Raw genomic sequence first — 14,955 nt, forward strand, 5'->3', positions numbered from 1 at the left:
AACTTTTGACTTAATTCCCTTTTATAGAAAGCCGTATCCGAAGTATAAAAGCGCATCCAACAGAGCCGTGCTGGGCAGTTTGTGCAGCGGGTAATGAAGCTGCAATTTGGAGCTTAGAGAGTGCGCAGCGACAATCTGTTCTATGGCCATCAAATAGACCTCCACTAACTTATAACACAGTAAGATACCAACAACAATAAGTAATATAAATTGCTTTCCTTTTTCATTCTGTTTTATTTCTGAAATAAAATACTTTCAATATTTTACTCAGAAGGCTATAGAAAACAGATACAAATGTGATAACTGCAAGGTAAACAATAGTAATATAATAAGGAAGTTCAGTGCTGTGGGAAACTGTGCATAAAAAATGTTTTCTTACATGCGGTAAAAATTGGAGCATTTCATTGTACTACCAAGTTTCTCAAAAATTTGTGAAAAAATTAATAAAAATTTAAATAAAAAAAACTGCTTTGAAACGTCACAGGTTCAGGTGAACCATAACCAATCAGTTATAGCGTTGTGATATATTTCTGGTTTCCAGGTAGCCGTGTTTTTCAACAATAGCTGTTGGTTTTTCAAATAAAGAATAAAAACTTACTTACTTACTTATATTATATATGTTACTTATATTATATATGTTAATAAAATCAATATATTGCTGCTCTTACTATAATGTGTCATTAATTTTGAAGATGTTTTTTAAATTGACCTAAATTTAAATTTACTGTCTTATATTTCACTTAAAGATTCTTCTCATCGTTTCTTTGAATCCCTTAAAATAAATATGTATTTATGTTTTTCCTTTTTTAAAAAAAATGTTATTACTATTTTATTTTATTTTTACATCTGAGCATGTTTTTCATTCTTTATTTCCATTCTTAATTCTTAATTACTCTTACAAATTTTCTTCATTTTTAATATTATTTCCATTTGTAAATACTCACTACAAACTACAAACCTTAAAATATTTTTTTTCCACTTAAATTTTAATTTTTAAACAACTTTCATTTATGTTTTCTTTTTCCTTCTCTTTTTTATACTTTCATAATTAACCTTACATTTAATTGCTTTTTAATATGGAAACTTCACTGGTCCATTAGAATTAAGTCCAATTGTGTAAAATATTAAACTTTGTAACTGTACTGTATGTTTCCTGAATAAAAGAAAATAAAAAAAATTAAAAATAAAAAAGAAAATCCAAAAAAAATATTTTTTCAGGTACGAGGTTCTCCTTTGTGTCAGTAAAACTCACCGACTTGAACTTGTGACATCACAGGCGGAGTAATGTCAAAATTGCATAGCTTTATAAAATCATAGCGGTGAAAATACGTTACATAAAGATTTTTTTTTTCACTTAGTTTGATAGTCTATTAACAAATAAACTAATTTCTAAAAAATACTTAACTTCCTAATTATTAAAAAATGTTTATATGAAAATATACACAAGTTTAAAAGAAATATTGATTACCATCTAGGTACAAGTAGCAAGGACGTAATACCACTGCATGTGATGAGAAAATGCTTTAATTATGCCGCAACTGTGAAAAACAGTAAAGATGCAGTGAAACCCTAAAATTACGTCCCCGCAATTTTCTATATTCTTTCGAATGACGTGTAACCTTTGCCATTTTGTTTTACTTTTGGTGCTCATTTTTAAATTTAAAAAAAACAAACACAACTTGTGTGAACACCTAATACTTATGTTTTCTGTAAATATTTTTAGCCTTGTTCGCAATACATCAGTGCCATGTATGGAGGAACAGTTGACGATTCCGTATACTTCCTCACTGCTGGTTCCGATCAGAGGATAAGATTCTGGGACTTGGATCAACCCGAAGATTCCCACATTTTGATTGGAGCACCTAATGATCCCCTGCTTTCTCCAAATGCGTCTGTCACATACAGGTAAACACAATTTGTTAAAAAAACTTAACAGATATGTAAACCAGAATTATTTTAAGCTTTTAACTACGTTAATAAAATACCTTGTGTCAAATATTACATGACACACTCGGTTCAGTTCAGTTATTTTTTTTCAAGTAGATTTACCTTAAGCACTCAAATGCTGCCATAGAAACAGCATGCATGGTCTGCCGTATAATTCGAGTGCCGCTTCTATGGCACCACGAAAATAAAGTCTTATTTCTCAATAATTTTAATATATAGAGTTTTTCAATTTTCAAAATTATTTTATCTATGGTCACTGAAGTGCAATTAAATAATTTGTTATGGAGTTTGATAAAGAAATGAGAAAGAAATCATTCAAAATCAACATAATCGTTTTACATTAATGGAATTAAGGATAAATGTTGACTTCTCATTGTAATCGGGGCCCAGGACCAATATAACAAAGTGAAGCCTAAGTTACCAAAAATTACTAAATATTTTATTATTTACATTGACGTTTCTAAAGTGTATTTTTGAAATTATATTTCTATGTAAATAATATATGTATGGAAAAATAAACAAATAAAAAAAATTATAAATAAAAAATACAAAGACTGAAATATTATTAAAAGTAGTGACACAAAAACGTACCCATAGTTAATAAGTTTGTTTATTTATACCGGGGCTGCATTCAACGATCATGCATATGCTACCAAAAATTGGAGTACATAGAAAGTTAGTATTTTAACGCTAACAATCAACATTAGTTTTTGATGGATCCCAATCTTTTCTTTCCTTAAATTCCTTGTAATTTCGACCCATTCATATATTTTCACTAGATTTTGGGGGATGCAAAAATAGTATTAACTCTCATTTTTTATATTTTAAAAACGTATTCCTATCGGTGCACAGTTCAGCCCTGTAAGTAAGAAGAGATTCGCAATTGCGCCGCTAGGCGTAGTTTGACGTTTACAAAAAACAATATTTATATTTAAATACTAATTTTTGTAAGCTTTGAACAAATATTTACCAATGAAAAGTCAAACAATCCTTTTAACAATGTTTTTCTGAATGGTTTTTACATGTTTTCATGACACAAGCAGGCATTTTGGTTTGGATTCTAAACATCACGCCTGGCTGGCAGTCGAAGAACGACTAAACACACGTTGGGCATGACTGAGCGTTTAGGCATGAGTTAAGTGTCATAATTTTTGAGGGCTTACGGCATGCCTATGTGTATTAATATGTCAATGATTATTCACATAAATTATAAATTTAATTATTTATGTAAATATATCATGTAGTTGCTACTTTCCGCTGAAAGATAGGTGTGATTTCTGTGGATAAGAATATTTTTAATGATCTGTAGGATTTAGGTTGCTGGGTGTTAGTTGGAGTTCCTACCCCAGTTAGAGATTGACAGAGAAGACACGAGGTTGCTGCTTGATGCGTATTTATTACATGGCGAATAAATAATGAATTATGTCGGACGAGTGTTACGTCGATGATGGATTGAAGAGACTGCACTTGAACTACATGCTGGAACTGAGTGACGTCGTCGAGTTGGTCTGACGTGAACTGAACTTTTTGGGCCGACTAACTGAACGGGCTGACTGACGTTGGCTGCGTCCTCTTCCGGATGAAGAATACACTACAGTATTCTTCATCCGCCTGGACACGGAGAATTGAGAACAAACATTGTAAATTCTTTAAAATTTCTTATTACAGGAGTCGTTTGGTAGATGGCACTTCCGTGATACAAGAATCTTCCATTATCAACTCCAGCCCTACTGTATCTTCTCTCACCGAGGATGGCGCTGGAAAATGGGGCCCGGAACCGAGAGGTCCTCACCACACTTCTCCCCTCACTAGTCTAGCTACCGTGCAAGCCGCACATTGCTACTTGCTAAGTGCCGAAGCCACTGGAATCATTCACGTATGGAAATAAACCAATAAAATTAAAATAAATCTTATGAAATTTGTTTAATTTCAACATTACAATAAAAGGACAATTTTGTAAAAAAAGACTTAGATGTTTAGTAAAAATATGCAGGTTTTCAAAACTGATATTGTTTTTTCTGACATGCTCGGCGACAATAGCTTTTTCTTGTTGATTTAACTAGGAATGGAATCTGAAACCTCCCGTGTGTGAGGTGAGCGTCTCAATCACTACACCACTGGGACCTTCCAACTAGTAATGCTATTGAAACAAGGCAAAATATCCTAGAAAGGCTTTATCAGCATTTAAAATAACATGAAAATCCATGAAATTTATATGCATATGTATTACAAAAAAACGTGCATGCTATAACTTACTAATTTGATTCTAAAAAAAGGCAATTCACAAAGTTTGGAACCAAATCGACTCTCTAAACACTCTTTGTCTTATAAGAACACACTGTATTTTTTAATTCATTATTTTACTAAAGAATTTGCATTTTTATACTGACTCTTTGAATCCAAAATGTAAATACATACATTCATATTATGTATTGTCAAAAAGCAGGCATTTCTGTTTGGTGTTAATACACCAATACCAATATTGTTTTATCCTCAGAGTAATAACGTGCATGCTATCACTTATAGAGATGCCATTTTGCCCTATTGCATATAACAAAAGCGTTGCAATTTTTTTACTTGTGACAGCCTCACTCCGCTGCCGACCATTATTGTTTGGTTTGACAATGGACATGTAATGGATGCATTCATCACTGAGCTTGGTTTTATTCATAAATAATGCGGAAATCATAAAAGTGTTTAGTAATAATAAAAAATTGCCAATTTGAATAAAAATTTAAGCAAAAAAAATATTTTGCATTTACTTGATTTTTTTTCAAAAAATAATTCTTATATTTTAGGATCATGAAATATTCAATAAGAATTGAAAAAATATTCATGGAAATGACCCTATGAAAATTTCGATACATAAAACACTAAAAATCAAATTTATACCAATATACCTAATGGACGGTTATAAAATATATAGGAAAATTCAAAATTAACCCGGCAATAATAAATATTTTAAAACTCACCTTTTAAGGAAATAAACATTTAAAAGTCGAACTGAGTACGACCCGTTGTTTTACTGCAAACTTTAGCTAACTTCAATTCTGACGATCTTACTTCAACTTTTATGCTTATGGGGGCTCGATAAGCGGTAGCGCGCACATTATTTACTCCGATGATTTTATCATCTATAATTTGTTCAATTAATAACTTTAAAATTAAGTTATTTTTTTGTTTCTAGTCTTGATAAGTTATCAAATACATAGTTTTCTCATTAGAGGTACAAATTTCATTTCATTTTTAAAATACGCACGGTTGAAATCAACTTTTCCCTTAATTTTATAACATTTTAATGATTATTTACTTTTTGTTTAGCTTGAATTGACAAAATATGTACATATTTATTAATTTGTAATAAACGTGAAATTTAAATATTATATTTTTGTTAATTTTTTAGTCACAAACATGTTGCATCTTATGTGAAATGCCATCTAGAAAATATCATTTGACAATTTAATTTTTTGGGGATTTTTATACAAATAATAATTAATATTTTATTGAAATAAGCCGTCATTAAAACACTAGGTGTTTATTCATTTATACTACTATTTAATTCAATACTACTATTCAATTTAAGAATTTTAACTAGTATTTTCTTATAAACTTAATGATTTTCTTTTTTTTTCAAATAATTTTTAAGTGAAAAAACTTAATCTACGGGCGTAAATGTGATTTTAGTAAAAGGAGTTGCTTCATAAAATTATATATACATATCGTATATGTGTATTTTTAAATATACTGGATCAAAAAATTTAAAGCAGTGGAATCTCTATATTCATTATTAATCTGTTTCTGGAGGCTGATCAATATAGAAATAATTTTTCCCGTAAGAAATAACTGAAATTTGATTAATATGTTTTCAACTTCTAAAAATGGTACAAAAATGTTGTTTAAACATTAACTTTTTTGTACTTAATAAATATATATAGTTATATACGTGAAAGAAGAGAAAGGTTAATGTTAAGAACAAGCGTTGCTATCAATTAAAACAAAACAGCCAATAGTAATTCCAATTCTGATATTGGGATCCATTTTGCTGATTATTCAGTAGAACTTGATTTAACAAGGAACTTGTCGAATATTGACTGTTTCAGTCTGCTCTGTAAAACCTTCCTGGGTCGCGATTATGAATGTTATCTTCATCGGTACATATCGAGACAGTTTATAGTAACATCGAAATTTATGTATAAAAAAGTATCCTTGTCGGTAACCTGTAATTGAACCTATTTTTCATATAGAAAACTTAATTTTGCTTTGTAGATAAAATTAAAGATAAATTTTGACTTCCCGTTAGAATACGGGCCCTGGGCCCCGATTACAATAGTAAGTCAACATTTATCTTAAATTTTATCTACAAAGTAAAATTAAGTTTTCTGTATGAAAAGCTGAATATGCATACATTTTTTTCTTTTAAACATGTTCAATCATAGGTTACCGATGAAGATTTTTTTGTTTTTTTTGTTTTATAGAGTCTTTATTCAATAAAATATACATATTAAGATATATAAAGAAAACAAAGTATTAAGATACATTTTGTCCCAATAAACTTTTCAATAATAGTTTGTCATCGGGTGCTCAGACATTAGTTTTAATTAATAATCAAATAAGAAGAGTACAGACATAATACTGTATACGTATAAAATAATAAACATAAAAATAGTTTAAAGATTCTTTAAATGTTCATGCAAATATACTAATTTTCGTACATAAATATCGATTTTTCTTTATAGATAGTCGAAGATAACTCTGTTAGCTTCCCATTGAAGTCGGGGCCCTGAAGTAGTCCAATCACATTATCGTTATGTGCATTTATTTATTTATGTATATTTATATCTGTATATATATTGCCCCCATATATATCATATATTTATATTTTGGTCGACATATTCTGCACTTTTTGGTGGAAGTGATGATGAATATGGAAAATACTAACAAACATGGGGAAAAAAATTGTCTTCAAAATGTGTCGATTATCGAATATTACAAATATTAGCAAATATAGAGGTTCCCTGTACATATTATATTATTATGTAACAAAAATCCTACGCAGTAATAGGATAATATTTTTGCTGTTAAATGTATTTTTAAAATATCACAGATTATGTATTATGTGTGTTCTTTGTTTTGCAGCTATTTTCACACATTTATTAAAGTATGTTTACTGTAATACTTAACACAATTATGAAATGCCATGAACAAAAATGACACTCATTCAATGATAATGTTTTTCTTCTATTAAGTATGCATAAATATGTATTAAAAATAGGTAAACTGTAGCTGTGATTCTCACAATTTGTAAATAAAATGTAATGTATGAGAAATATAAATATATTTTAAATTTGTTTGTTTATCTTATTCCTTTTCTTTTACGTTAAATATTTACTTATTTATTTGGGAACAATACCAGATATCCTTTATAATTGTCCACAACATGCGAGTTACAATATTCAAAGGAGAGAAAAATGAAGAACAGGAATATAAATTATAGATGTTAAGTAATTGAATGACAAAAATATGGATGTAAAAAAAAAATTTACTCACCAAATTTATTCTCACACAGCCCTATTTGTGCACCAATTTTTGATGGTACACAAAAGATTGATAGCGTTTTACCCTTAAGAGTAATAAATATGCTACCGGCTAATAGTCACCCATACAGACAAAAACTATTCTATGATTTTGAACTACGAAGTTAGCTACAGTTTACAGTAATACAGCGGGCTGTATGTACTCAGGCAAACCGAAACCGTCCGTTAGAAGTTTGTAGTTAAACTAAAAACCAAACCAAAAATTTGGAACGCTTTTGTTCTATGCAATATAACTAAAAGGGTTTTCCTTTAAGTGAGAGTGAATTATTACTCAAAGGTTTTATCGATGTTGCTGAGGTTAAGAGTGGCACTGCCAGCATCACGGAAAATGAATTTTAAAAATGTTTCCAGCAATGGAATAATAAAATATTGGACAAGAACATTGGCTCCAAAGGAGAGAACTTAAAAGGCTACTAAAGATTTTTTGAAAAATATTTTTGTTTATTTTGGGTACCCCCTCGTATTATGAAAACCAACGCACATGAAAACCAATAATCTTCCTGAAAAATTCTTATAAAATATCTTAGGGCAAAATATCTTTATCTCTGGTATTTGCCTATCACTGTAAAATAAAACATACAAATTATTTTTCTGTACACAAAACGAATTTTATTATAAACAATTTTTGTTTTTAAACTATTTTTAATATCTGTACCTCAGAGGCAGACGGATGCAAATCCAAACATCAAATGTTCAACAATAGCCAAAAGAATATATTTTCTCTAAGTGATATATAATAATTCAGAACATTAATTTGTATTTTAAGTATCTTAATACATTGGTTTTTTCATTATAAGATTTACATTTCTTCAAAATCAATAGACATGATAATAAACTAGGTACGAAAATCGTAATGTCATTTCATCAAATTCTGGATTTGCATCCGTCTGCCTCTGAGGTACAGATATATTTAATTGAAATTTGAGCATAGCCTAATCAGATATCTTATCGAGTTACTGACCTCTCACTATTTAAAGAGTTCAGGGTCTAGCATATCTCATTTTTACTTATACCCAAATTATAAAGTACACATTTTTATAAACATAGATGAGATAAATCTCATTTTTCTTCCACTTCTTTTACTTCATATAAGTCAACAAATGGAAGAATTGAGAAATGGTGAATGTTACAGTGTGTAAAGTGGCCACTTAAACCAGACAAGGACTGGTCATAAGCCCTGTAAATGGCTAGACTTTCATATTCCCTTCTCAAAAATGTTTTCCCTCTCTGTTGCAACAATTTAGTAAACATATATTTAAATTTTTGTTTTTAAATACAAACATTTGAAAACAGCTCGTCTTTTGCTTAGTGTAACATGATGTTACAGCAGATTGTTTTATCGGTCTTTTAAGAGTTAATAAAATTAAGAAATTCAATCACAACAAAGTAAATGTCATGCATGATAAGATATATGAATAATAAAGCTGGGATTTTACGCAGATGTGTATGGAAATTCATTTATAATTTTATTTATTTGCATTTAGCTACATTTTTCTTAGAAATCACCTCAAGGGTGCTAAACTATTGTTTAACTACTGTTTAAGTTTACAATACATATCCGTATCCAGGCAGATGAAAAATACAGTTCTGTGTGTTAAATAAAACCAGAACCCTGGACTGTTATTGACTCAATGGCTACTCTCGGGTAAAAATCCTGGAAACGGAAATCGGAGAGTGGAGATAGGTCTGCCTCATAGTGCAGTGGTTGGCGTATTCATCCAATACTATTGAGATCCCAGGTTTGTTTCCTGGCAGCGTCATAAATGAAAGTATTATCAATTTACATATTTTTTTAATAACATCAACTTACGCATCCAACTGAGCAAAATACATGGATTTAGATTATAATGTAATGATATATAAAATTATTCACGGAATGTATATTATGTCACATGCTATCACAAAATATCAAAATCATGTTATCAAATAAAAATTATCAGTAGTTTTTTAAATGCCTAAAGCTCTTTAGTTTACTGGAATATTAATTACATTTCCATAACATTAACATTATTTGCAATTGAGCATTAATCTTATCCTGAGAAAATAAACTACATAAAATAAACAATACATTATAAGAGTTAAAACTGGACTACAAAAATTATAATAAAAAACCTTTAACATGTACGCTTTTAAAAAAAAATATTATGACTAAACTAGTGGAATTTCCAGTATTAACGTCCCATTACTTCATAATTTATTTACAGATAAATTATAATTATTTATTTGGCATTAATAACAGTTTGGAACAGGGGAAATAAAATGTTTAGGAATATCTTATGAGACAAATCAAAAACCATCTCCCGAAACATATCAAAGGAGATAGCCGCTTAGCTGCCCATATGTACAGAAAAATATAGCTACACTGTGAGCAGAAGTCTTATTCAGCAACCAAATTGCTATATCAATGGCCGAATTCTAACTTAACACTTATAAAGCCGAATATTTTTTTTTATGGAAGTTCTGCCAAAATCAATAAGCATAAATTAAAAAATATTTGCATGTTATAAAAAGTCAAATATTATTTATATATATTTTTTTAAATGCAATACTTAAGTAAATTAAAATTAATATTCAACATAAAAACATGAAAATTATAGAAAATAAGAGTTGCTATTTTTCTTTTTGGTGAATTTCTTAATAGTTAAGAAGAGAATGAACTTTTGTTCCTCTGGGGAATTTTTGCCTGCCTTTTAAATCAGATAACTCCATAATAGCCAGACACCCTATTACTTGACAACCGGCCTTCTGCAACAAATTAATAGCGGCGAGCATGGAACCACCAGTAGCTATTAAATCGTCCACAATCAAGCATTTTAAGCCTTGTTTACTTATGCTGTCGATCTGCACCTCAAAAGTGTCCTGAAAAATAAAATAAAAAAAACATTTACACTTTGAATACACATTTGAATATTCACAATTCCTCCATCAGCAATTCATTAACAGTTTATGCGGCTTGATCATAGAATATTCTTCCATCATCCAGTAAAAAATATGTTTCAACACCATTTGTTTTCCAACTATGTCTGAAGAAATATTTTCTGCATCTTCTTTTCATATCATATTTGTTACTGACAGTGGTCAGCGATTGCCATTTAAAAGTGTCTGTAAACATAAAATGAAGGCTTTTTGCATTGACACTCGATCATTGAGAAAATTGAGCCATGTTTTAGATATTTGAAATGCAATATTTTCACATGGCAATATTTTTGTTTCCTTCTCCGAATGTGTTAAATCATGTCAAATGGTTCTCACCTGTTCAGAATCCATGTCCGGGACTCTGCCATTTGCGAATGTCAGCTAGATGAGGAAGATTTAAACCATATTTTTTTTGGATGCCCCATAAATGATTGTTATCCTGATTTCCTATCCGACCTCTCTGATATTAATATCCCATTCCCTATTCATATTCTAACTCTCCTGTCCCCACCCAATAAACGTGTATTTAAAATCCTATGTAAATATCTAGTTGTAAATGGTGTAAAGCTGTAAATATGTTTTATTATTATATGTATATATTATATTAAATACTAACATACTAACTTGTACATATTATATTACTAACACATGTGTATATATATGTAAAAAAAAAAACAAAAATACTCAACACTGGCCAGAACACCCGAGTTGAGATGTGAAAAGGCCATGAAAAAACGAAGAAGAAGAAATCATGTCAATTTTATTTGTGTTTCAAAAATCAATTGTACAAACAGCTAAAAGTAATCTATTGAGTACTGAATATGTTAAAAAATTCTTATAAGAGTCATTGATATAACTTACTGTCCCATATTCCAGAGTGTAATCGTAAGACAAGATTTTTCCAGGAAGTTTTCCCTTTTTCCTGATCGGGAGACAAGCGACTTCTAGCTCTGATGCTATTGTGAAACAGAAAAGAAATCCTCGGGACTCCAAACCAACAACAGCCTCTATGCCAGGAAAATGCACCTTCACATATTCAATCAAGACATCTTTTAAAACCTTACATACCGGTCCATTTGCCAGGGCTGAGAAAATATCCCTAAAAAAACAAACATAATTAACATTGGAACAAACGGCTAGAAATGAATATTTCCAAGACCAAACATATGGTTATTCAGAAAAACCCACAAACTTTACCAGTGGCTTTAAAAATTGGAGAGCAAGTCATTGAGTAAGTCCATCAATATAAATATTTAAGATATTGGCTGAATGATAAATGAAATTAAAGTCTGAATAGAGATTAATTTAGACCTCGGAATTCGCGAATGTGCGAATTGTACAATGTTACGTATTCTAGGTAACTTTTTAAGGCATCAAAATGCAGACACTCACCCAAGGCAATGAAAAAAAGATTGAAGCGTTTGAAATGTAGTGCTACAGGAGAATATTAAAAATCTCATGAATGAACAGGTTGCGCGTTCTACGACAAAAGGAAAAGTATAAAGAGGTACTTAATACAATAAGGAAAAGAAAACTCGAGTACTTCTGACATGTGATGAAAGGCAAAAAATATAACATATTAAAGTCATTCAGAAGGAAGAATTATAGGAAGTCACAGTGAAGAAGAAGGCGCATCTCTTGGCTGAAGAACTTATGAGACTGGCTCCATTACAGAACTCAGTTCAGGGCAGCTGCCAACAACCTCCACTGGGGAGAGGAACGATAAGAAGAACATTGGAAAAAAATTGGAAAAAACTGGCACCTATATTAAAAAGATTATATTTTTTAAATGTTTGTATCTTTTGGTGGCTTATTCCACGAATATAAAAATCACCACGGGGTGATTGAATGCAATCACGGGACTACATTAAATTTTTCGTACCCGGGGCAAATTAATGAATACCGTTGTGTGTGAAATAGAACCAGAACCCTTGGCGAGTGTTTTTGAGTTGATGGCTCTCAGATAAAAATTCTGAAAAGAGAAATCCAGAAAAAAAATATTACTGGTTTGTGCGTTTGCCAGTAATGCGTTGGGTTCTGGGTTCGACCTGAGTAGGTTGGCGTGAAATAGTTATTTAACGTGTTGTTTTTTATTGCAATATTCAGTGTCATGTATATTACAAATATTCACTGGTACGCTGGGATTGGAGCACCAATACTATGCCCTATGCATCATTATGTTAGGAATTTATGACATATATTACAATACTAATGCCAATCGGTTTCAGAACAAAACCTGTGTTCACTGTCGAGGCGTTATATATTGAAAAACTATAAAAATTCGCATACAATATCTATACCTGATACGATTCTTACCTGAAAAGAATTCCTTCTTTAGGGAAATCTGGGAAACTTTTCACGTGCTGACGGATATACTCTATCTTTTCTTCAAAAGTTTGAGGCGCCATTTTTGAGAAATGTTAGTTAATAATTCCTATTTATTATTGTTTCAGGCAAGTGGAAGTTATCTAATCTGCAACAATTTAGAATGAATTCGATATAAAGATAAATAGCGTATTTTTGCACACGATAAAAACTTTTAAACCACAGATTAGATTGAAACATAACCACAGACTACAGATATAACATAACCAACATTGCTATCAATAAATTTCAACTCACAGTCTGTAACTGAAACTTCAAACTTCAACCTGACATCAATGATCAATCAGAATCTGACATCTGCATCTGACAGTTTAAATATAATCTGTGAGTTTAAAACCATAGATTGTATCATCGTACATTCTGACATAGAGTTTGCTACAGACAAATCAAATCTTGCAGAAGTAATGGGTAAATTAGTTTTTAGATTGCAATATTATATTATTTTGATAACCGATGTTTCGACAAAAGCGTCTCACATCTTAAAATAATTTCAAATCTACCATTAAAGATATTATCAATAAATTTTGCTTTGGGAAATTGGATATAAAAAATATTTTCTAGTAGGCGGTAAAAAAAAATTATTTTTTTCCCAAAAAAGGTTTTTCGAAATCGTATGAAAAAAAAGGTGATAAAAATGAACAGGGTACGTTGAATGACGTTCACGGAAAGCCAATTCACCAATTAGCAGAACTCACCGATGAGAACATATATTACTCATTATTTAAAAATTGTAAAATTTTAAGCACTGGCAACATGATATATTAAAATACTTCCATTTTTTCATTGCTTAGTTTGATGGTTTTTACCTTTTTTTGTAAACTACTAAACTTTCTTATTAAAAAAAAATTGCAATAAAATAGTGCTGGTTTCAATTCAATTTACTAATTATTTAGATTGAGTACAGATTTTTTTATCATCATCATCATTACCTTTCCGCCCCTAATGGTGCATAGGGCACTGCATTTCTACACCAATCGCAGCGTATCTTGATCATTTATGTTACATGTATCAAGGTATCAGTCTTACGCTATAGGTACCAGTCCAGGAACTATGAAATATTATAGTGTGATGTGAAAATACCCCTTAAAATAAATATTTCAAATGAACCATGTCTGGAATCAAACCTAAAACCTCTCTCATGGTATGCAAACGCACTGATCATTACTCCACGAGGCTGACAGATTTTTTTATATTATGCCGCACTAACTTAAGGAATCAAATTTATTAAATTCATTGAATTGAATAGATTCGATTTATTTAAAAAAAATAATAAAATCAAAAATTGTATATAATATAAAGGCTCTAATTTTATCTGCACGTTTTTAGATAAATTTTTGAAATACAGTATTTTATATAATATTCTAAAAATAACATTAGGTACCCGAATGGGCAAATAAAGAAAACGGTTCGTATTACGTATGAAATAGAACCAAAACCCTTACAAGTGTTTTTGTCTTACTGGCTACTCTCTTATTATGCTTAAAACCCTGGTTTGGTTCTTGGCCGGGTGGACGTTAAGTATTAGTTGTATAGGTGGTTCTACACTCCAATATTTTATTGCTCCTGGGCTAGGCAATGGAAAAAGCCTTCACAGGGCCAAGTTTTATTCGCTGTCTTCAAATGCATGAAATATAAATATGATAACTATTTTTGAAAAATAGAAAACGTACAGACACAGAAAATTTCATTCTGATACTCTTTCTAAAAAAAAACAACAAAATCCGTTCAGTTTTGCGTTGCGGAAAACGGGACAACGAAACATCGATATTTGTTATGAAGTAGTCCGTTGTTCGTTGTACAGTTCTCTTTCGCACAGTATCGGGGAGGCATTTGTGAGAGTGTGATAGTAAACAGTGTTCAAATACCTATTCTACAAATTTTTTAGCCACCGTTTTTCCTCTTAACGTTTGTTTGGTCATTGTTATTTATGTTGTAAGCATATCCATTTTATTATTTTTGTTTTTAAGATAGGGACATAATATGTTATTTAGTTTACATAAAGGTGTCTGTCAGTTACAATGTTTAAAAGAAAATGCTGAGCAAGTGGATAAGGAGTAGATCTTTTATATCCTGTAAATTATTTCTATGACTTTGTTTATTTATATATTATTTA

The 14,955-nt window shown here is 30.4% G+C and overlaps 2 protein-coding genes across 2 annotated transcripts in view; one reads left to right on the plus strand and one right to left on the minus strand.

Moving 5' to 3' along the window:
- The window catches only part of Vps15 (vacuolar protein sorting 15), a 34,419-nt gene extending 30,564 nt beyond the window's left edge, over nt 1-3,855 (plus strand). Inside the window, exons 23-25 of the mRNA XM_088228728.1 lie at nt 28-179; nt 1,724-1,905; nt 3,616-3,855. Of these exons, the coding sequence (XP_088084854.1) occupies nt 28-179; nt 1,724-1,905; nt 3,616-3,835 (554 nt within the window). The 3' untranslated portion in view covers nt 3,836-3,855. The remainder of the gene's footprint in view (nt 1-27; nt 180-1,723; nt 1,906-3,615) is intronic.
- A 6,299-nt stretch (nt 3,856-10,154) lies between these two features.
- On the minus strand, nt 10,155-13,199 carry Aprt (adenine phosphoribosyltransferase). The gene is made up of 4 exons (XM_088228729.1): nt 13,080-13,199; nt 12,774-12,930; nt 11,319-11,556; nt 10,155-10,400 (listed from the first exon to the last, which is right to left on the minus strand). Exons 2-4 carry the CDS (start codon nt 12,863-12,865, stop codon nt 10,176-10,178), a joined length of 555 nt encoding a protein of 184 aa, XP_088084855.1. The 5' UTR covers nt 12,866-12,930; nt 13,080-13,199; the 3' UTR covers nt 10,155-10,175.
- Nucleotides 13,200-14,955: the final 1,756 nt, after the last annotated feature.

Source organism: Micrasema longulum, unplaced genomic scaffold (assembly GCF_059751315.1).
Source record: "Micrasema longulum isolate JH-2025_06_02 unplaced genomic scaffold, ASM5975131v1 h1tg000605l, whole genome shotgun sequence".
NCBI lineage: Eukaryota > Metazoa > Arthropoda > Insecta > Trichoptera > Brachycentridae > Micrasema > Micrasema longulum.

Excerpts from the sequence above, each read along its gene's own strand:
- Aprt (XM_088228729.1), bottom strand. The coding sequence starts at position 12,865 with ATGGCGCCTCAAACTTTTGAAGAAAAGATAGAGTATATCCGTCAGCAC. Across the intron at positions 11,557-12,773 it reads AAAGAAGGAATTCTTTTCAG|GGATATTTTCTCAGCCCTGG; the intron begins GTAAGAATCGTA and ends TTGTTTTTTTAG. Across the intron at positions 10,401-11,318 it reads ACACTCTGGAATATGGGACA|GACACTTTTGAGGTGCAGAT; the intron begins GTAAGTTATATC and ends TTTATTTTTCAG.